The sequence below is a fragment of the Phoenix dactylifera genome, chromosome 2, assembly GCF_051530095.1.
Source record: "Phoenix dactylifera cultivar Ajwa chromosome 2, Ajwa_hap1_PhDact_Kaust_v1.1, whole genome shotgun sequence".
Lineage (NCBI taxonomy): Eukaryota > Viridiplantae > Streptophyta > Magnoliopsida > Arecales > Arecaceae > Phoenix > Phoenix dactylifera.
This window is the reverse complement of record NC_143191.1, coordinates 44,434,164-44,455,937: the sequence shown is the minus strand read 5'-3', so window position 1 is coordinate 44,455,937 and position 21,774 is coordinate 44,434,164. Positions and strand designations below refer to the sequence as shown.

Genomic DNA, 21,774 nt, shown 5'->3' with positions numbered 1-21,774 from the left:
ATGTTTTTGCAGTTATATATTCACCAAATGCAGTTCTTCCTTGTTACCTGGCATGGCAGGTAGTGCTTATATATGAATTCTGTAAGCCCTTACTGTTACGGAGCTCTATCGTGAAGTTGCTTACTTTCTGCAGCATTTTTGTTTTTTAAGGGGATTGCTATGGTTTTTTCTTTATCAAAAAGTGGTGATTCATCGTTGATTATTTGAGGAAGATGAATGGCTGGCTAATATCGTGAATTTTTGTTTTAATATATCAAAAGTATTTACTCTAGAGATTTGTAAAGCAGCCTTTACACACGCATAAATAAAGAAAGATCTTTATCCCTTCAATACTCTCTGTCATTGTCATTCATCTCCACTCCAACGTCTATTGCATGTGGAATAATTTATAGCCCATTACTTTGCTCGACAATCATCTACGAAAGATATAGCAGAAAATGGAATATAGATATGAATCGAATATTAAATATATTCATTTTTTTATTTGAATATAAAGATGATTGGATATTTTTTAAAATATTATTCAAATTTAAGTAAAATTCAATGATAAAAACTAGCAATAAAAACAAAATCATAAATCTAAAATTCAATTAAAAAAATATAATTTTAAAAGGTATTTATCAATAATAAAAATTAACAACTTTATAAAAAATACGTTGTCCAAGATTGCACCTTCAAGGCATCTTACAATTGTCACTTGTTGTAATTGGCAGGTAGAAACTAGAAAATGGATATTTGAATTATTGTCTCATATGATATTTGAATTTTTTTTAGTTTAGGTCTAGTAAGATCTGAAAAAATCTAGTATATCTGCATCATATCCGCATTTTTGAATTGATTATCCAAATTTGTATCCGAATTTTATTGGACCAAAAAACCGTGGTCGGATACTGTCCATCCCACTATCAATCCTGCCAACCTCTCTCTCCTGTTCCGAGGCTATTTCTGTCACTTCGCTCGTTCTCGCTCCACTCTCTCGAGCGGGAAAATAAGAGGGCGGAGGCCGAGGTTTATTTCGCCCAAGTGCCAGTTCCTCCACAGTCCAGATCTAATCCCTACTCTCTCTCGTTCTCCCCCTCACCTTCTCTTCTCCTCTCTTTCTCTCTCTCTCCCTCCGTGAACCGTCTTCTCCGCGTTTCTTCTTGCAGTGATGGAGCGAATATATGTGACGGTGAGGGCGAGGCCTCTCTCGCCGGAGGATGCCAAGAACACCCCTTGGAGGATCTCCAGCAACTCCATCCACCTCGCCAACCAGTCGACCAAATTCGAATTCGGTTGGGTTTCTTCTCCTTTTCTTGTTTCTTGATATTAAACCCTATGTTTTAGGTTTCTTGATCCCAAGTTAATTTCATCTCGTCGGTCGGCAGATAGGATTTTTGGGGAAGACTGCATGACTTTGGATGTCTACGAGGCTCGGACGAAAGATATCGTGGCCTCTGTTGTTCGAGGATTCAACGGTACGCTAGTTAACTGCATCTCCCATGAGCCTCCTTCCGTCCCCTTGTTTAATCTCTGTTCATTGTTTCTCTGTTCGTTCGTTTTGTTTCATTGGTGCGAGTTTTTTCTTTTCTTGATTTCTTTCATTATTCATGTACGTGCTAATATTTTGTACTTGTTTCAGTCCTCTGATTTGACGAGATCGCAAAGCAATATCATGATGGATGCATTTGTTCGAATAATTGTTCGGCAACTGATTTTTTATCGTAATTCCGGAATTGATTTTTCTAGCTGCACCAAAAGTGTCGAGCAAGATATTGCTTATAATAATATGGTGTGTACTGGTGCCAAATACGGTTGAACATTCCAGTATAGATAGTGCTGCCTCATCTAAATTGAAAACAAGTTGTTGGTAGAGAAATATACCACTGGAAATGTGGAACATACTAAGTTTGCACCTCTCATTATAGCAGCTTCATCTCTATACATGTATATGTTAGCAGCATCTGATTTGCTCTACTAATTGCATAAACCCACTTTATTAAAAAAAAACAAATGGTAAAAGTCTAGTTTATATAACTGAGCTCGTGCACTTCAATAGAAATTTGACTGTAGTTTTTAAATTTCATTGGGCATACTGATTAAAGGACCCTATTACTTGGTTTGTTTTCACTATTGCATTTATATGGAATGGGCACGGACATACAGGTTCGGTGTTGGAAAGTTGCCAAAAGATTGTAGTTAGTGAATGGCCAAGTGGATATTCATAGGGAGGATTGCCTTGTTCTTACATCTAAGTGGAACAGTAACGTATTCAGGCCTATGAGACTGTTGTAAGTGTCTAGCTTTTCCAATTTGATCATTCCTTTGTTCATCAAAAAGGTTGTTGCACTAACATATTAGTGTTTTACACTGCACAATTAGCATTGATATTTCACATTTTAAAACATGTGAAGAAGGCTATCCATTGTAAATTTTCTTGGATGATCTGATTACCTGCTAGTGCTTGCAATATAAAGACTGGATTTTGCTGATTGTATTATGTTGTGACCAAAAATAAGGGTAGAGACTAGTGATTTGGTATTTTTACATTAAGCATGCATGATTTGATAATGGGGCAGTGACTTCTTTGGTATTTGTTTTATTGCTGCCTGGCAAAAGAACTTCCTTATCTGCTAAAGTACTATTATCTCTTGCTTTTATAAAAAAGCTGACGTTGCTGTAACTGGCACACAATCGTTCTCGCCATTCACTTGTATTTTGAATTTGTGATTGATAAAATTTATAGACATATCATGTCTTGTAATTAAGTTCTTTTTCATTGGACTTCTAAACCATAAATTCAGCATGAAGGTAAACTATCTATACTACAGGATGCATCTCTACTGCTTCCATTCTCTCGTGTATACTGATAAATAATTTAATAACTTTTTGCCTATTTTTACTCCAATCTAATTGATGATACCATCAAACATGGCATTTTTCATTTTATAACGTCTCATGTATTCTAAGTGTCGATTAATGCTTGGTTGCATATCCTTTTCTTTTTACTTTGCGGACAGGTACTGTCTTTGCCTATGGACAGACAAATAGTGGTAAGACATACACAATGAGAGGATCTGTCACTGAACCAGGGATCATCCCTCTTGCCGTGCATGACTTATTTCAGAGTATTCAAGAGGTGTTCTATTTGTTATTATTCTCTGTATATCTATCTTTCTTTCAATCTTTTCCTTCTTGTTTGTCTTTCTGTATGCTTTGTGCTGACAAGATGTTGTTTCAAAGCTACCTAATGTGGAAGATACGCTTCAGTGTTTCTGATGATACTTGTTCGGTAAATGCAAAAAGTTAATCTGCTGCAGAAAAATACCCAGTGTGACAGTTTAATTTTCAGTTGACGTTTTTCTTTTTTCTGTTTTCTTTTTTTAAATTAAAGCATGATTTTGTTGGTTGAAGTATAACAATGCATAATCAAGATCCAGTAATTTGTGAGTGACAATTTGAAAACACTGTGTTCTTAATCTGGACTAATGGACTAGAGTAAATTCACAGCCTGCCAATAGTTTTTCCTCTTTCTTTGGTTGTGTATTTATTACTAATCACTGTAACTAAAAAGCCTTATGGATGAATTTTTTGAGCCTGTCCTTGCATGAGAAATTATAGAAGATCTCCTTTAAGATCAAACAATTCCGTCAAATTGAGTATGACTGTATGTGCTCAAGGCTTCTAGACATTTTGAAATCGAGAAATCTCTGCAGGAGCTGGTGTTATCAGAGAAGAATTATCTGATTGAGATTTGCAAATTAAAGAAAAGGGGAAGTGATTTGGACAGAAAGGGTAGTGACTCGGAAAAGAAAGAGAATTTAAACAGTACTTCCTTTATCAACATGCTCCTTTTTCAATTCTTTATTCACATCTTCTATCCTGATTATTGGTGTACTTCTTTTGCCATTTCCTGATCCTCATGAGTTTGACATTTATGCTCAGTGCAGCACTATTGACCTTATCTTATATTCACAACTCTTAAATCTGTCTGATATATCCAAGCCCTACTCTTATGCAACTTAAGAAATTAATCTTTGATATGTTACTATACTGGTGCATTTTGGGCCTATTGTTCTCTTACATCCTAACCCACAGACATCATTGACTATAGTCTTATCCTGTATGATTACTCTGAAGCGTTGCAGGCGCATGATGACCATACAGCACTTTAAAACACCTCAACTACATCAATCTGTATCTTTAGAAATTTCTCTGTTATCTTTTTGTTCTGAAATAATTCCTCAGCATGTTTTTCTTGGTGCAACTCCTAAGCCTTTTAAGCATGTTCATTCCTCACCATTCTTTTCTCATCTTGTTTGCTTTGATCATTATAGTTGCTTAGTGTTCTAGACTGGACAACATTGTGGGTCTTTCTGCATTTTTATGAAAATTTTCTTTATCGGCAACAGCAATCTTATCTCACCGTGTAAGCACTTTGTCACTTTATTATCAGTTTTTAATTCAATGCGATGTGCGTTGATCTTTTTTTTTTCAAGGGGGTGGGGTGTTGATGGTGAAAAAATACAGTGGTGATATGAGATCAAACCTGAAACCCTGCCCAATAGGAGAGGATGCCAATCAATTGAAAATCAGATGCTTTTTTATCTGTCCACCATTTTGTTTAATAATATCAAGATGATGAAACTGCCCAGAATTTGTTTATCATGAACTCATTTTCATTCCCGTTTCTACAAAATTTGCATCTCAGATACTCTGCTTTTGTTTTACAAATATTTAGACCCTTAATCTCCAAGGTTTAACTCGATATTCTCAATATAGCAGACTCCGGTGCCTCTCTCATCAACTAATGCTGTATCCTGTCCATAAAACTACACCATGCTTTCTCATAGTTAGCATTACTCAGCCACATGATTTTTCCAAGCATATTGTGATAATTAAGGTTGAAAAAAAATGATAAGTTTGACCACAAAAATTTGTTCTTTCCTTTTTCCTTTAGGATTTGGGCAGGGAATTCCTTGTTCGCATGTCTTACATGGAAATATATAATGAAGAAATTAATGATTTGTTGGCTCCAGAGCATCGGAAGTTACAAATTCACGAGAGTATTGAGGTATCAAACATCCTGACTTATTTAAACATATCGTTATTCTCATGATCCATCCAATAATTCTTCCCTCCTCTTTTTTTTGTAACTTACCTCCTTTTTGTTGAAGAGGGGCATATATGTTGCTGGTTTGAGAGAGGAAATCGTTACTTGCCCTGAACAGGTCCTTGATTTAATGGAGTTCGGAGAATGTAGGTCTTTCTGCATTCTTTCTTCATTTTACGGCACTGGTTATTTTCTAACAATTGAAAGATGAAATTTATGTTTTATTTTCATCCATGAAGCTCATCGTCACATTGGAGAGACAAACATGAATCTTTACAGTAGCAGGTCTCATACAATATTTCGCATGGTAATTTTCATGCCTTGGACCTTGTATATTTAACAATGAAGTTCTTTAGCCTTTATTATTTACTATTTAAGTGGAACTTCAGATAGTTGAGAGTCGGGAAAAAGTTGAAGATAGTGATATTGTTGATTCTTGTGATGCAGTTCGCGTTTCTGTTCTGGTATGTGATGAAGGACATATTAGCTTTTATCACCTTTTTCTTCATTCTTTATCTATTTCTTTTATTCTCTCTCTCTCTCTCTTTGGGTATTGTTTGGATTGTCACCTCATGAGTAAACCTGAGAATTTTCTTGGTATGTTTAGAATTTAGTGGATTTAGCTGGTTCAGAACGTGCTGCAAAGACTGGTGCAGAAGGTGTGCGTCTAAAAGAGGGTTCCCATATTAATAAAAGCCTACTGACACTTGGTACTGTTATAAAAAAGCTAAGCGAAGGTGCAGAGAGCCAAGGGTAAGATGTAAGATTTGCTGCAATGGTTATTTTGACTAATCATGTAAACTGCAAACAGTTCCTTATGGTGAAAATGTCTGATAGGAGTCATGTTCCATATCGGGACAGCAAGCTCACTCGGATTTTGCAACCTGCACTCGGCGGAAATGCAAATACTGCAATCATTTGTAACATAACGCTTGCACAGGTAATACTTAAATTGCCACAAATTCATTAGCAAGGACTAAATTTGTCATATTAAAATATCGTAAACCCTTGTGTAAAGATCTACCTCTGTGCTGTTTCCTTATATTTCATGTTATTATGCTGATATGAATTCCTTAGCTCTCTCATTCTTGATTCACATGATCATATCAGTAGCATTATTTTGCAGTTTTACTACTACACTAGGCCTCTGAATTTCTCCTTATGCTTTGTTCTTTATACTTATCATTAGTAGTTGTCTAATCAAGATCCAATAAAGGAAGATTTATAGCACATGTGGATTGACATGACAGTCTCTAGGTGCAGAAAATGTACTTAGGGATACAATTATGCCTTAGCTAAAATAGCAATAATAACTTTCCACTTGGGGTTATATGGTAAGTGGAATTGCCTGGCAAATGTAGGAGAAAGTTTGTAGTGTTCTCTTGGAGGAGAAAAAATTGGAGCACTTAAAAGGTTCTCCCAAGTTGAAAGAATGGAAATTATGGAATGATCTTATTTAGCATAAAGCTTCTAGCAAGTAAGAAGAACAAAAAAAAAAATACTGCTACTTAGAATGATTAAACATAAAATTGCCTAGTCATAAATGTAGAAATAACACGGGTGTTAACAATTTTATGTGATTAGATCTTCTTGTGAAACATGTTCAGCTCATTACAAAATCTTTAAGGAAGAGTTTCATTTTGAAGGAACTATATCTTTATTATCAAATTAAATATACTTGTCCACAACATTTAGATGAAAGACCCAAATCTGAACTGTGTTGCAACATATTAGTGAAATTTAGATTGTGAGGACAAATATCTGATGCAGTCTCACAACAACCACATATTCACCTTGTCTTGGCCTAAAGACTGTTAGAGGTGCACGAAAAGTACCAATTACTAACATAGATGGGCTAATGCTCTTTCTGGGGAAGTTTTCATGACTGAAGATGGGGTTTCATGGATCTGGGCAGGTATTAGGATTAAATTTGCATCGATGAAAGGGAACAAGATATATGGGACCAAGTGTATAATGAAAAGATGTTTAGACAACAATTATTTAGGATGCCAAAAGGATCAGAATTGACATGAGAGTGAGCATATAGGTCAACTAATTCCAAGCAGCTCATGGAACGTATCAATAATGAGGTAGGAGTATCTTATATTAAACCTAAACGTCCCAGGGCCAAAATAGCTGCAATAATGGGCAGTTTAAAGGAGAGGGAAAAGGTGAAAGAATGTACCTTAGAAATTAATTGAACAAATTGTTAATCCAGTGTTATACAATTACATTCATTAGGCAATTGATTGTCGAGTAGGTTGACATTTGGGGAGTGGGGTGGGAAGAGAGGAAGTGATATTTCTGACTCTCTTTTTACTTGGTTGGAAGAGTGCCCAAAGATGCTAGATGAAGCTTGGGGATGTGAAAAAAGATGAAGGGCACCAGTCTTTTATGGATGTTAATGAAGATATGCTGCATTTATATATAATATTGTCCTGAAGTTTGTCGCTTTCATCATCTAGGAAGTAGCTAGCCAGAATTTCATACCAAGGGAAACATGTGACACCATGGTTCCCCTCATGAAATTTTTCAAGAGTCTAGCCTCCTCAGATTTAGGCAAACTTTTTGGTGATTGCTGAAAATAGGTCTTGTGAGTTTGATGATATTTTGCTAGAATACCGGAATACGGTCAGAGATAAATTGGTGGCCTTTAATGAACTGAAGTGTGCATAAATGACATGATCGAATCGTTGGGAATATGTTATTGCTTGTTATTATTAGGGCCCACCTGGCCTTCGAAACCGTGCAAGAGTTACATCAGTGTAGCTCCATGGCGGCATTGTTCTTAAGACTATGTTGGAGCACTGATAAATATCTAGAGCATTTGTCATGAGCCAAGTAAGTTTTTAGATTTCTAGTGGAGATGAGCCTATGTCAAGGGCTAGTGCTTGGTCTGAATGTGAACAAAATCTCAAAGAGGAAAGTCATAGTTGATGAGTTTATTATTGGTATCCTGAAGTACGCTATTGCAAATAGTATAATGTTGGTTCATGATATGAAAACATTTTTGAAATTCAAACTATGAGGCATGCCGTGGAGGATTATGGCTTAAGGACCATATAAAAGGGTTCTAAGCGATGTAATTTAAGGGGTAACAAGAAAGATATACAAATGTAGAAAGTCATACAGAAATGGTTCATGAGTAGACATGTATGCTGGGATAGTGTCAATTGTTTAAAATAGTAACAGTGAGACAACTGAATTTTTCAAATAATAGTGGCTCTACACCAAGGGCACTAAGATCTTCTACATTTGTCGATATTATTTGACTTCACTGTGTCTCTAGTTTCTTGGTTGGTTCTGTTTAGGTTGTCATGTTAGTTGAAGCAGTTTCTATTCTTTAAGTTGGTTTTTTTAATGCAGGTTCATACAGATGAGACAAAAAACACTCTCCAGTTTGCAAGTAGAGCTTTGCGTGTTACAAATTGTGCATGCGTTAATGAGGTCATTCTCTTGTTCAATTTATTTTCGTCACTTTAATTTTTCATGCACTACTAAATTTTCGTGTTTTTTGTTTTTCTTTGAAGAGAATTAGCTTTTCTATATGCATTTATGCTGTTTCCATTTTTGATGTATCAAACTGTTTATCAACACAACCATGGGTTACATTTTCTGTTCATTAACAGATTTTGACGGATGCTGCTTTATTAAAGCGCCAGAGAAAAGAAATTGAGGAGCTTCGAGCAAAACTGCTGGTTTGTGTTGTTGCTTTGGTATGACTTTTTCGTATAAATATTCAGACCCTTCATGATAAGCATTTTTTTTTCTAAAAAACTGTAGAGCTCTCACTCAGAGCATTTGGAGGAAGAAATTCTGAACCTACGAAACACACTATTACAGGTCAGTGATTGTCTTAACTTTTTTAATATTTCTTCTCTAAAAAGACAACTCTATTGTTTGTTGCTACACATGTTCTTAAGTCAGACATGTTCTTTAGAGTGAGCTTGAGAAGGAGAGGATTGCTTTAGAGTTGGAAGAGGAGAAGAAAGCTAAAGATGACCGTGAGAGGAGATTGCTAGAGCAAGCAAAGAAAATTGCAAATCTTAGTTCATTGGTTTTATGTTCGGAAAGGGATGAGAAGAGAACATACCTCAGTAAGGTTACTGTTTTTCTGCTCTCTAAATGCTTGCATGTTATGATCCATCATCAGTTCTATGAATGTGAATTTTCTAATCATTTTATATTATTATAGTTTTAGATAATTGTCATTTTTCATTTTTTAGTTCACTTATTGACCATGTGGTTGTTTCTTGGACCAGCTTTTCATTCTCTTGCTCAAGCTACGATAATGCCTAATTTCCTTGTGTGACTGTTAATTTATTCCTATGTTATAGATGAGAAATTTAGTCTCCTTTTTCCAGCCTTTTTTTCTAACAAAATAAAATGAGATAAGAGTTTCAATGCCCTCTTCATTAATTAGGTATATGGTGGATTTAATGCTAGGCCACTATCTGATGAAACATCTTTTCTTCTAATGGCTTATAATTTTTAATGCAGAACAATTTTCTCCCAGTATGTTTTATGACCACTCTATTTTAAGGTTAATGTATTCCTTTGTTTTTCTTCTTTTTGTTTCCTTCTTTGGTTTCAGGTGTGCTTTTCTTTTTGCAAGATACCATGCACGTGCCCGTTCATAAAATAATTCTAAAATCTCTAACCTGATTAATAGTGGCAGTACTTATCTTTGGCATTGCCTGTTATATTTCTGTATGACTCAGCTGACCTGGATACACCTAAGATATTTTTTAGATTGTTAGTAGCTTGTCTTATTATGAAGTATATGTTCTGCATTATCAATATTCTTAGCCCAACTATATGAAATTAACAAATCAACTGTTTTGGATGTGTACTGATTCTCTGCAATGTTCTCCTATCAGCATCAATTCTCACATGGCATGTTTTTCTGTACATCAACTTTGGCATTTTATCTATTACCTTTTCTTAATTTGCAGAATAAAAGACGGGTTACATGGTGCCCAGGACCCTCTTCCAGGAAAGGTACGAATGAGGTAAGTACTTATCATTGCACCCACTGTTGTATAAGATATATCACAGTGTAACCTAATCACTTTCCAATGCACATTTGATCTTTGGTTCTTCATCCTCCTGTTTCTGGGAGTTTAGACTTCCACAGTTAAGAGTAGTCCCTTTAAATGATTTCATTTATACTTCTTATAATCTTATATGAATTCCATTTGAATTATTTTTTAAGTGAAAAGCTTTTTAATTAGGAAGACAATTTTAGAAATTAAACAATGCATACTTCAAGTTCAGGTCCACACTCCAGATCAGGCAGCTAGTATTATAGAGTCCATTAGACACGAGCGAGATATGGGTTTGCCACTTCCTTTTGAAGAATTAATGCATGAAAATGAAGCTGCAATGGATGAAAATAATGGTGATGCCTGCTTACCTGATGGCGCTGAGAATGAAAATGAATGCAAGGATTTTCTTCTTCCTGATGCACATGCTTTGTTGCATGTTACCAGCAGAAGGAAAATGCATGTCAAGGTGGATGGCTCGTTTCTGGTGTCTTTTATCATTTCATTGTTTTCCTCCATTTGATCTAGAAGTTTGACATTCAATTGCCTACATTACTTACAGGGAGGTAGTGAATTGGCAGTAAATCATGCAGAATACGAGGACAACATTTTAGTATATGATGCCCAGGTTCTCGTTCTCCCCCTTCTCTGCTTATATGCTGTATCCGTTTGCTTATAAATAGAACAGCACTTCCATGCAGAAAAGGAATAAGGAGGGTGAATCTGAAAGCACAACCAGTAAGTTTGTGGAATCAGAAAGCACTCCTGGAAAGACAAGTTTCATCTCTTCAGTGAGTCAAATAAGTGGGAGTGCATCTTGTGAAAGTAAAAGCTTAACTGCAAGAGAGTCAGAAGCAATTTTTGTGATCAAACAACTCCAGGATCAGGTCTCTTTATAAGTCTAGTACATTATTCAAGTTTAAGATCTTAAATCTGTATTATGATTACACTATTTTTTTGTTTCATGCAGATTAAATCACTAGAAATGGAGAAGGTTGCAATGCAGAGAAATTTGGATAATGTTATGAAGTTGGCAACTGAACAGAATGCTTCATTCAGGGAGAAGTATGAAGAGGTAAAATCAGTTAAATTTTTCTAGAATCTAACTTTATTTATTCCACCAGGCTTTCAAATACAAGATTATCTTGTGATGCAAAACTTCTTTTGCTTGTTGCAGTTTTTAGTTGGTGTAGTTCAATTTCCAGAAAATGAGTTACCTAAATTGCTCATAATAAGCAGGCCTGTTCCAGGTTGTTTTGACCTGGACAATGAGTTGGATTGCCTGAATTGCCAAGTCTCATGATTTTTGAGTTGCAGTGAATATTGGCCTTTTTTCTTTATCCATATCAATGGTTTATGCATATTCAATTTTCTCATCCTTGTTGTCTCTGTGTTATTTTGCTTTGGCATGTTATATCATCCATGCATGCATTTCTCATCAAGCTTTATATTATAAATATATATTGTAGTAGTTTTAGTTGTTACTTTGTATTGTTAAGCAAAGCAGTTATTAATTCATTAAGTCTAATACTCTCCTTAAAAATTGGTATCATCATGCACTATAGATCTGTAATCCTGAACCTTCAATCACAGAATTAGGTCATGAATGATGTCGGAAATAGAATGCAGGTTGTAAGTTGTGTTACATGTAACAAACAAGTTTTTATCATACTACAATCTATTAAATGCCACTACATGGTTGACTCAAAGCAGCTAATACACCCCCTGTGAAAAATGCATATTAGCAGGACCTAGGAAGTTTGTGCATAGATAATTGAAACTGGTGATCCTGTGAAAGTCATGAAAATGCCAACATGCTATAAAATGGAGATCTTGTTGAACGCAGCGTCTATCTTGATGCTGATAAAAAATGTAGTCACTATTATCCCATGCTTAATTATTCTCGTAAGGAATTACTGTTATACAAATCGCACTATGTTGCTAGCATTTACTTATTATTTTTTATGATAGTTACTGTTCATCTAAGGTTTTAAAACAACCATAACAAGTAGCTAGATTGTGATCCTTTACTCAGTTTTGTTGAATGAAATGGCGAGACTTCTCTTGTTTCTCTTCAGCACGGTGAAAATTAGATTCATGAAATGAGGAGACTTCTCTCCTTTCTCTTCGGCAAGGTGCAAATTAGGTTCATGGGTTTCATCTAACTTATGACCCTGTCAGATTTTACTATGAGGTTCATGGGTTTCATCTAACTTATGACCCTGTCAGATTTTTGGAAGTGCGATACAATCTACTAAATGAAGTCTAGGGATCATGGGTATAGATATACGATTACGTTTTTCATGTTAGTAGAAATTTGCCATAATCAATTCGTCCACTGTCATTCATCGGCATACCTTGTAGGGATCAACTTGATCGCTGCAATCTTAAAGGAAGCATCGCTAAAGAGCTTCAAAAGGGCTATTTTGTATGAAGTGTCGTGCTTAGCTTTCGATTTTTGTGTGTCCATAACTTAGGAGCAAGAAACTTCTAGCTAGGGTGCTATACCCACTTCAACAAACTTGTCCTTGCATCTGTTCCTCTGTGTTTCCTTATTCTAAACTTTTTTGAGGGATTTGCTCCATATCTCTGCATCAGAAACCACTTCTAAACCCGCTTCCGCTTTTGGTTACTAAGATCCACAAAGCACCGGTATCTAAAACATTATTAAAATGTTGTGTATAAGGAGACCAATTGATTGGGTCAACATGCATAAACACGGGGTCGGCGGAACTGTCCCGAATCGGGCGGTTCCAATCGTTCCAAGCTATACAGGCAGCTCACTGGTACGGTTCCGACAATGAAAATGAAATCCGTTGCCAGAGGCAAAGAAGGAGAAGGAAAGAGAGGAAAAGAGAGAGCGAGCGGGGGAGGGAGGGAGAGGGAGAGGGAGGGAGGCTGGTGCCTGGGCAGGAGGCCTAAAAAAATCGCTTGCCGACTTTACTTAAAAATTGTGATTTTTTTAGGCTCGGCCGGACCTCTGTTTCGTTTGAAACAGAGAAAGCGGCTGCAGCCTCGCCTCCCGCCTAGGCGCCGGCGTTCGCCGGCCTTCCGCCAGCTTCGCGACCCTTCATCGGCCTTCCGCCGGCGTTCACGACCCTTCGCTGGCGTCCTCCTCTCTTCCTCTCTTTCTTTCCCTTCTCTCTCTCTCTCTCTTCCTCTCTCCCACGACGGTCTGCGTCGCCCTCTTCTCTGTTGGTATAGGACCGGTACGGTACAGCGTGGGCCCGTACCGACTCGTGCCACCAGAGAACCGGTACGGTGCCCGGTACCGGTTCTTCTGACCTTGCACAAACATGTATTTTTGTGGCAGTTCCTACCTTAATATTCCCTTATGTTGAGTTGTCTTTATTGTCTCTCTCATTTGCTTAAGCATCAAAGATTTTCCATGTAGTATTGTTCTATCTCAGTTGTTTGCTCTGTCATCATGTATTATGCTAATTTTTATTCTGTTTTATGTGCAAGTGAAGGATCATGACCTTGGGCATGCATTAGCTGGGTCTTGTTTTTTGAGGTTTTTATCCATCATAATAGTCTTTTCTGTTGGAAGAAGAATTACTTGTCATACTCTTCTAATAATATTTAAGTGAACCAATTTCAATCTTTCTTGTCAAGTCAAATGCCATTGCTTCTTTGGGAAGTTGAACGTTGTTGGAAATGTTTAGGGTTGAAAATGAGGATTCATAGGTTTCTTGTCCAATGGCAAACTGTTTGGGTGTATTTAGTTTTCAATAAAATCAATGCCTTGATGGCAGTGGAAGTTCACATTATGCATCTTGCATATTGGTCAAACATGGTTCAATTTGATAGAACTGTTTTTTTTTCTAGTTCAGACATATGGGCCATAAAACAGTGTGCAGAATAATTCCTTATATCCTTGTGTGATCCTCTGAAACAATCTTTTTTTTCTTTCTTTGCAGTTGTTTTGAAACTAATAGAATTGTGTATAGTGTAGATTTGCTAAGGTTTCATTACTGATTGAACATTAAGAATGAACCTGTAATAACTTTCTTTCTAGCTTGTACTAGATCCCTTAACAGAAAAGTTGATGTTGCATACAGTTCTTACTGAGTTTTATACTACTTTATCATCTGCCATTGGGTATGGGAGCTCTCTATTATTTCTTCCGATCAGTTTGAAACCAATGTATGTTCTTGTCACATATGATTGTAAGTTGTTTGAATCAAATGTTTGATATGCCATCAATCATTGTCTCCTTTTTTGCATGTAGCTCCATCAAGAGGCTCTAAATGCACGTGAAGAGGCTAGAGTGGCGCATGAACAAGAAGTATCTCCTTGCCTATCTGTAATTTTATGTTATATTCTAGAGTGGCACATGAACAACAAGTATCTCATTGCCTATCTGTAATTTTATGTTATATTCATACCATCAAATGATTCAAATGATTAATTTTTACTTGTTTTATTTATTAAACCCTTATGAATTCTTCAAATATCTTCATAAAATTGTGCTTTTTTTTTGTTGGGATATGTATACTTCATAAGATTGTTTCAAGGTTCTTATTGGATGAAACTTTTATTCACATGGCATGTTTCAGGAAAGTAAAGTTGATTCATCCAGTAAGATTTCAATGGAAATCCAAGATATAGCATTGCAAGTTGATCATTCAAGAAACATGGATGATAATATTGCATCCATTGTTGAAGAACTCCTGCAAAACTTCTCCATCCTATCAAAATTTTTACTGGTAACATGTAATTCTAGTTGCTGTCTCAGTCTATTATACACGCATACACACCACGCGCAAGCACACATGCACATGCACACATATTCAAGTTCTTCCATTTGAAATTGTTGGAATCAGAAGAGTGGATATATGTTCTGTCAATAAAATAAGGTACAGATAGCTGCCTTTGCCTTAATATGAAATCGACTCCAAATGCTGAAATTTTGAGCGCTTTATCTTGTCTAATGATTTACATTTTGTCGAGGGCGGGCCTTGCTGCAACTGCAAGGTTGCTCCATTATGTTCTTAGTGTCATGCAAGGTACGCGGTACCGAACGTACCGACATACCGGTCGGCTTCGGTAACGGTACGGTACCGGTGCTGAATTGAACCGATACTGTACCGATGGGGTTGGTTCGGCCTGGTTTCGACCCCATCATCGTTTTTTTTTGTGTGGAGTTCTCTCACTTTTGGATATTTTTTTGATGTTTCTATATTTAGGTTTAAGGTTAAAACTAGATGATGCAACTTATTACTTCCAAATGATTCAAATAATGAGATGAAGAACATAAAATATCTTCAAATTAAGATACAATCAATTACATACATTTAAAACACTCGCAGATATCTAAAATCGGGTCGAGTGGCGATGCTTCTCGTCGATATCTGGATCATCAACATAATATGGAGGCAGATCAACCCATCCCTCTAACCAAGCGGCGTTGTAGTCTTGTATGCTCAATTCTCGAGGAATGCACGTCGGATCATAAGAACTCTCGGATCTCTCACTGAAGCTCTGGCTCTGAGAGATGTTTTGATAATATGGCTGTGAAGGGGCCCATCTGAATATGCCGTCACCAAAATCCGATCCGTAAGATCCTTCGGGCTGCGCAGGGTAGTAGCTACCGGAAGATGACTCTGATGCACCATATTTATAGGCTGGCTGAGGCTGCGGATAATAGGAAGACTTGGAACTTGATACATGAATGGATCCGACTCCACATGGGAGGTCATCTGTAGCTGCATCCTGGCCTCCTGAACAACCTCGAGGAGCCCTTCTTTGATATGCAATGGTATCTGACCGGCCTATATCAGACGGTCTACCGTATTCCGTATCTTGTGTAGCATGCATAAACTGAGACTTACCGGTGTATCGAAAACCTTCCTCCGGCTATGTCTCATAAGTAGTACCATACTGTCCTCCACTCCCTCTATGGCTAGTAGATCCATCACCATCAGAACTTTCATCGCTGCTGGTCCAAGTCTCCTCGATACTCTTCATTGGGGCCCTTTCATTTTCTTTTCTCGTTTGCTGGGATTGACGCCCTCCTGATCGAGTCGACTGGGTACTAGAGCATCCTTGTCCTCGCATGAGAGGATCATCTCTCTGAACGGGAGCGTCGTACCAGTCATGCGGTGACTGGCTCCCCTCTAGCCACGTCCTATCAGCTGTAGGAGTGTGTGGAATGTTGCGCTCAGGCCATTGCTGTGGATCGACCATAGCCTCGGTGGCTATGATGCTGGCTGGTCGTCGAGGCGATCCTGGTTATCTAGCTCGGGCTCTTGCTGCTGGGCCTAAAGCCAGTCGAGCATAGGATTATCATCGTCATATGTAAAAGTCTTATAGATGGGATCTGCATACTTGAGCTCCACTTCCTCCTGAATGCATTTTAGCCTCAACCGCAGATTGTAGTGCACATAAACTAGGTTATTGAGGCGCTTTTATGTCAAACGGTTCCTCTGTTTGCTGTGGATGAGGGCGAAGGTGGATCAGTTGCACTCACAGCCACTTGAGGAGACCGTTTGGGAGAGGATCCGGATAGCTATCCGCTTAAGATTTTTTGCGGATCCGTCAAAATGAATCCACCATTCAGCTGCAAAAATATTGAAGATAATTATATTTTACATATATGATGGCCTCATAGTTGAAGATAATTCAGCTGCAAAAATGTCTCGCAGATTTGTATTGTAGCTGGATTCATAGTTGTCTTGCTCACGACAGCTGGTCGTTGTCCAAAGCTGTGGCTGCCCTCTCTAAATAATTTGATCTGTGAAAAGAAGCTTGTTGTAGTATGTTAATAATATAAGATCTGATATATCTACATATGCTACTAAATCATAGTTACTTCTTCTATACATGACGCGGCGACTTCTGGATCAGGCTCCATCTTATAAATAACATTATGCAAAGCATCAAAAGTTCATCATCTATACCAATTCCACTCTCGTACTGGAATTGGAGATTCAGGTAGTATGCTGCACATAGATGACACCATCTTAGTATAATTATACAAATATATCAATCAGTATAATTATCAATATTATTGCTTACTTGCTAGATGCAATTTCCTACCCATTTGGGCTTCCCACCGCCGCTCAATGATGTTGATGTACTCGTGGGCATGGGCTACATTTGCCTCCATGATCTGAGCCTTTGCCTTCTCCATCATGTGATACAAAAAGCCCATCTGAGGGTACCTCTCGCTATCCATGGCCCGCAGCACTTCATATAATGGTTTGATAGCCTTGACTATCGCATTGGCCTGCTGCCAGAATGACTGTCTGCTTACCAAGTCTTCCATCCTGCTTCCTTCAGTGCTGGCCTGGGCATATCTACTTTTCTGCCACTCGGAACTGACAAACATCTGACGTAGGGCTCCTTTTTTCTCGATAAGGCTATTAAGTACAATGTAGTTCGTAGCAAACCGTGTGACTCCTGGTCTAAAAATCTTTCTTCATGTATACTTTCTTATTAATGAAAGAACCCAAGTATGGCTATAAATATACCTGGTGATGCGTTGGGCTATCTTCACTATATGTTGCATCCTACGGATCTTTCCAATATCCATCAGGATGAGGTCGATGCAATGTATAGCACATGGGGTCCAGAAAATTTGTGGTCGCCGCTCCATCAAGACCTCCCTAGCCAACTTATATTGCGGCCCATTGTCAGTGACGACTTGCACGACATTCTCCTTTCCAATCTGATCAATCACCTCCTCCATAAGTCTGAGGATGTATGAGGCGTTGTGCACCTTATCCGAAGCATCAACTGACTTGTGGAAGAAGGTCTCCGTATCACAGTATGTCAGAAAGTTGATGATGGCCCGCTTTGTCGGACCGGTCCAACCATCACACATCGGAGTAAGCCCACATGTGGGCAAGTTGCTCTTATATGAGCCAATTCAATTCTGTAGCTCTTCCTTATTGTTGTCAAAAAGCTCACCGTAGATGTCTTTCGGGTCTGGAGGATCGACACCAGGACCGGCAGACTGTATGGCGGAAATGGCAGACTTGTATGTATTGTCTGCAGCATTCGCTGGGATGTGGCTGAAGTGGAACCAAGATCCAATAGCTCGCCGCATATCCTTCTTCTTCTCCTTCTTCCACATTGTGTCTATCCTTTGCTGCTTCGAATCTCTCCTGGGGAAGGCATGCGGATCTACATCATGGATTGACGCTCCTGGTGGAATCCCTCCAGAAGACTTCTTTCAGCTACCAAAACCATGCAGGATAGATGCAATCCGGCCACGTCCTCTGCCCTCGTCCTCCCTGATTGAGGTTGTCCTTTGAAACTTTGGATCTTATTTGCTTCCACCAGAACCGGCTCCTGACTCGAAAAACGAGAGCCCAAATCGAGCCCGATGCCTCGCCACCTCCTCCTGCTGCCACCGATCATCCAGACTCGCCCGCATGGCAGCCTGGATCTGTGCCTCCTCCTTATCTGGACCCTCGACCTCCTGTGATTCCATGAAGTGATAGGAAGGTGCTTCTGCAGCTTGGCGTTCCACCTCCGCTTTCTGCTTCACAGCCCTCTCCTTGGTTGCTTTGATCTCAGCGAAATTTTTCCTCATCAGCTGACGGATGTTCGGTGGGCACTCCGAGCACGCAGATATCTCACGAGAATTATCGGCTAGGTTCTGCTTTAATCTGGTTACCCCTCCTCCCTTAAAGCACTTGTGGCAATAATTGTACTGGAACTAGTGCCGTTTATTGAGCATCTTCCCATGCTCCCAGCTAATATTACGCTCTTGGAGTTGCCCTCTCCTTGATGGCTCCATTCCTACGACCACATTAATTTTTTTTTAAATTTTAAATTATTTTTAATTAAAAATTAATTTTAAAATTTTTTAATTAAATTATAAATTATATTAATTCTGTAAAAATAAAAGTTAATGTCACCATTAACATCGTTCATATATCGACAACATATAAAAAATTCAAGACGAAATGGAATCATTTAATCATTTCCTATTTTTTGGCAATTTTTGACTTAATTTTTTTAAGCAATTTAAATGAAATATTAAAAAAACAATGTAGGGGAAAAAAATTTTACCTTATTTAGTTTTTGCTGGATTTTTCTTGAAGAAAAACGACGCTCTCTGACCTTTCTAATTTTTTTTCACGCCTTTGTCTTTGCCTTTCTCTTCTTTTCCTCCTCCTTTGTCTCTGCCTTTCCTTTCATCTTATTTCTGGCTTTGGCTGATGAATTGTTCGGCTTTTATAGCCGAACAAATGCTAAGATAACCACGCTACGGGTGAAGTAAATGGCCAGCGCTGTGGCACTTTTGAAAGTGCCAAAGCGTATGGCACTTTCAAATGCCGCCATTTACTCTTCGCTGTGGCACTTTTGATGGTGCCACAGCGCGTGGCAGGGTGGAAATCATCCGAAAAAACCACCCGTTAAGGCACTGTGGCACTTTCGAAAGTGCCACAGCGCTGGCACTTAGTGCGTGGCTACGGCCATGCGCTGCTCCCTATTGCCTCGAATAGCCACGCGCTGCCCCCCATTGCCTCGAACCGGTGCGAACCGCTCGGTTCGCACCGGTACGAGGCAAAAACCGACCGGTTCCGACCCAATTTGGGTCGGAACCGATTTTCACCCCCGTACCGGACCGGTGCCGACTGGCACCGGTCTGATACGGGCTGAACCGACCGGTACAGGTCGGTTCAGCAAACCCTGGTGTCATGGGTTCAAAACACGGAAACAATTTCTGCGCACATGAGGGTAAGGTTGCATACATTTGACCCTTCTTAGACCCTGCAATTGTGGGGGTCCCGTGCATTGAGACGCTCTTTAATAATTTACATTTCTCGCCCTCCCTTGAAGCTAATGTTTTTGACCCATAATTTATTGTTTTAAAAATACTATCATTAATCATTTGAAAAATGTAGATATGCTTAATCAGTCTTTAGTTTTCACTCCTCAAAATGATACCTTCTTTTTATACTCATGATGCTAGGGTATCTGGGATATGTTTCTATTGACATGTTTGCTGGATTAGTTGTAGTTCATAATTTTATTATGTTTTGTGTTAAATTTATTTTGGAGGTCTCAAAGGGACACATCTCTAGGATATATGGTGGCCATCATACCAGGAGTTGAATCCAATCTTCTTCCGACTTTTAATTATGAAATGGTGCAGCCCTTTATGAAAGAGTTGCATGGTGGGATACTCTTAAAACTCTTAAACCACCCGTTGAGGCATTGTGTATCCTAGGCACACATTATGAGAAGTTTGTGAGAGTACCCATTTTGTCCCACTGATATTAGGCTTTTTCTTTGTACTATTTATATAAGCATTTGTGCTTGACTAGATAAAGTTCACCCTTGATTTGTATTATTAAAGTGCACATTAAGGCTATCTGGAACTAGTTCGTTGTATCTTGGGTTCAAAACCGGTAAACCACCACAAAATTGTCTGCACTAGGCTAGGGTGAAACATTTACTCTAAAGAGAATGTCCTCTATAATGTGCCTTAAATTTGGTGACATTTTTCTGATTTTTGTTATGCAGAAAATATGAAATACATTTTAGTTAGTTGTATTTGAGTTAGCAAAGATGAATTTCCTAATTCAGGGTTTCTCATTCCCTCTCCCATATCCTTTCTACAATTATCTTAATCTAAGGTTAGGGTCCTGGGTTTTTTTTTTGATGCAAGATTAAGGGTTTTAACACCAAGAATTTACATTTCTTGTTATTCCATGCAGGCATGAAAAGAGATTGCAAGTAATCGGGTTAAAATTACCTCAACCGTCATCTAGTGGTCAACTCATGGTTGACCAATGATCGAACCCTGGACTCATGACCTGGAAACTAGAATTGTTTAAACTTGGTCAACGAGGTCAAAATACCAATTTATTTTTTCATTTTAAATGAGATTACAAATCTTTAAAAGAGGCACATTCCAATAGCCTGTATAATACCACTACAACAGTCTTCGAATGTGATTTTTCTAAATTGCCTGATGAAGTTAAAGGTAAAGAGTCGAGAAAGATGACATATGTAGTTCTTAATGACAGCTGATATGATGTTTCCAGTGTAATATCTTAGGTATGCTATTGGAGGAAGCTCATTCTTTAACCAACGTAGGGAAGTCATTAACAGCTGAGAAATGATATTGGCATGTGCAATGTAGCTATGGAGATCGTAGTTGGCATAGAGGCTTGGACTTGCCCAGAAGGGTCCATAAAGAGGAGGAGGATGTGATAAAACTTTTATGCAACATTATGGCTAGGATTTGAAGAATTTTTTTCCCCTGTTCTAAAAGAATGCAAATAATTATGCTTGAAGCTGGTGTCTTGTCAGTAGGACAAGGTTTGTTGGTTATATTTCAGTATTTTACCAGTCATTTGCTGCCATAATGCAAGTTTGCTTGTTACTGGTGTTTTCAATAGGTCATTGAAGGCAACAATTTCTAGTGTCAAGGTGTTTCATTCTAGATTGATCAAAATGGTTTATAAATCATTCTTACCATTTAGCTTTGTGCTATGACTTCCTATGGAGAACTAGCTTTCAAGCTGCTTTTTTCTTTTTTTTCTTTTCTTTTTTTTTTTTTTGGGGGGGGGGGGGGGGGGGGGGGGTTCTTGAATGCTTCTTAATATATTCAAAATTTTCAACTGTCCCCTGATGTTAATGTACGTAATGGTACGGATCTCTTATCTTGCA

The 21,774-nt window shown here is 38.2% G+C and overlaps 1 protein-coding gene and 1 pseudogene across 4 annotated transcripts in view; one reads left to right on the top strand and one right to left on the bottom strand.

Moving 5' to 3' along the window:
- The first annotated feature begins 1,009 nt into the window (after positions 1 to 1,009).
- The window catches only part of LOC120106187 (P-loop containing nucleoside triphosphate hydrolases superfamily protein), a 36,661-nt gene continuing 15,896 nt past the window's right edge, over positions 1,010 to 21,774 (top strand). Inside the window, exons 1-20 of one of the 4 annotated variants that reach the window (XM_039119096.3) lie at positions 1,010 to 1,274; positions 1,368 to 1,457; positions 3,000 to 3,118; positions 4,940 to 5,053; positions 5,157 to 5,238; positions 5,332 to 5,399; positions 5,482 to 5,556; positions 5,700 to 5,845; positions 5,930 to 6,032; positions 8,459 to 8,539; positions 8,722 to 8,790; positions 8,876 to 8,935; positions 9,033 to 9,194; positions 10,048 to 10,104; positions 10,370 to 10,606; positions 10,700 to 10,765; positions 10,839 to 11,024; positions 11,108 to 11,212; positions 14,369 to 14,425; positions 14,697 to 14,846. In XM_039119096.3, coding sequence (XP_038975024.3) covers positions 1,151 to 1,274; positions 1,368 to 1,457; positions 3,000 to 3,118; positions 4,940 to 5,053; positions 5,157 to 5,238; positions 5,332 to 5,399; positions 5,482 to 5,556; positions 5,700 to 5,845; positions 5,930 to 6,032; positions 8,459 to 8,539; positions 8,722 to 8,790; positions 8,876 to 8,935; positions 9,033 to 9,194; positions 10,048 to 10,104; positions 10,370 to 10,606; positions 10,700 to 10,765; positions 10,839 to 11,024; positions 11,108 to 11,212; positions 14,369 to 14,425; positions 14,697 to 14,846 — 2,151 coding nt within the window. In that variant the 5' untranslated portion in view covers positions 1,010 to 1,150. Of the gene's footprint in view, positions 1,275 to 1,367; positions 1,458 to 2,153; positions 2,271 to 2,999; positions 3,119 to 3,724; positions 3,808 to 4,939; positions 5,054 to 5,156; positions 5,239 to 5,331; positions 5,400 to 5,481; positions 5,557 to 5,699; positions 5,846 to 5,929; positions 6,033 to 8,458; positions 8,540 to 8,721; positions 8,791 to 8,875; positions 8,936 to 9,032; positions 9,195 to 10,047; positions 10,105 to 10,369; positions 10,607 to 10,699; positions 10,766 to 10,838; positions 11,025 to 11,107; positions 11,213 to 14,368; positions 14,426 to 14,696; positions 14,847 to 21,774 lie in introns of those variants that run through there. The other 3 variants (XM_088716562.2, XM_088716563.2, XM_088716564.2) reach the window with 3 other exon arrangements.
- Positions 16,401 to 18,679, bottom strand: LOC149768352 (uncharacterized; annotated as a pseudogene).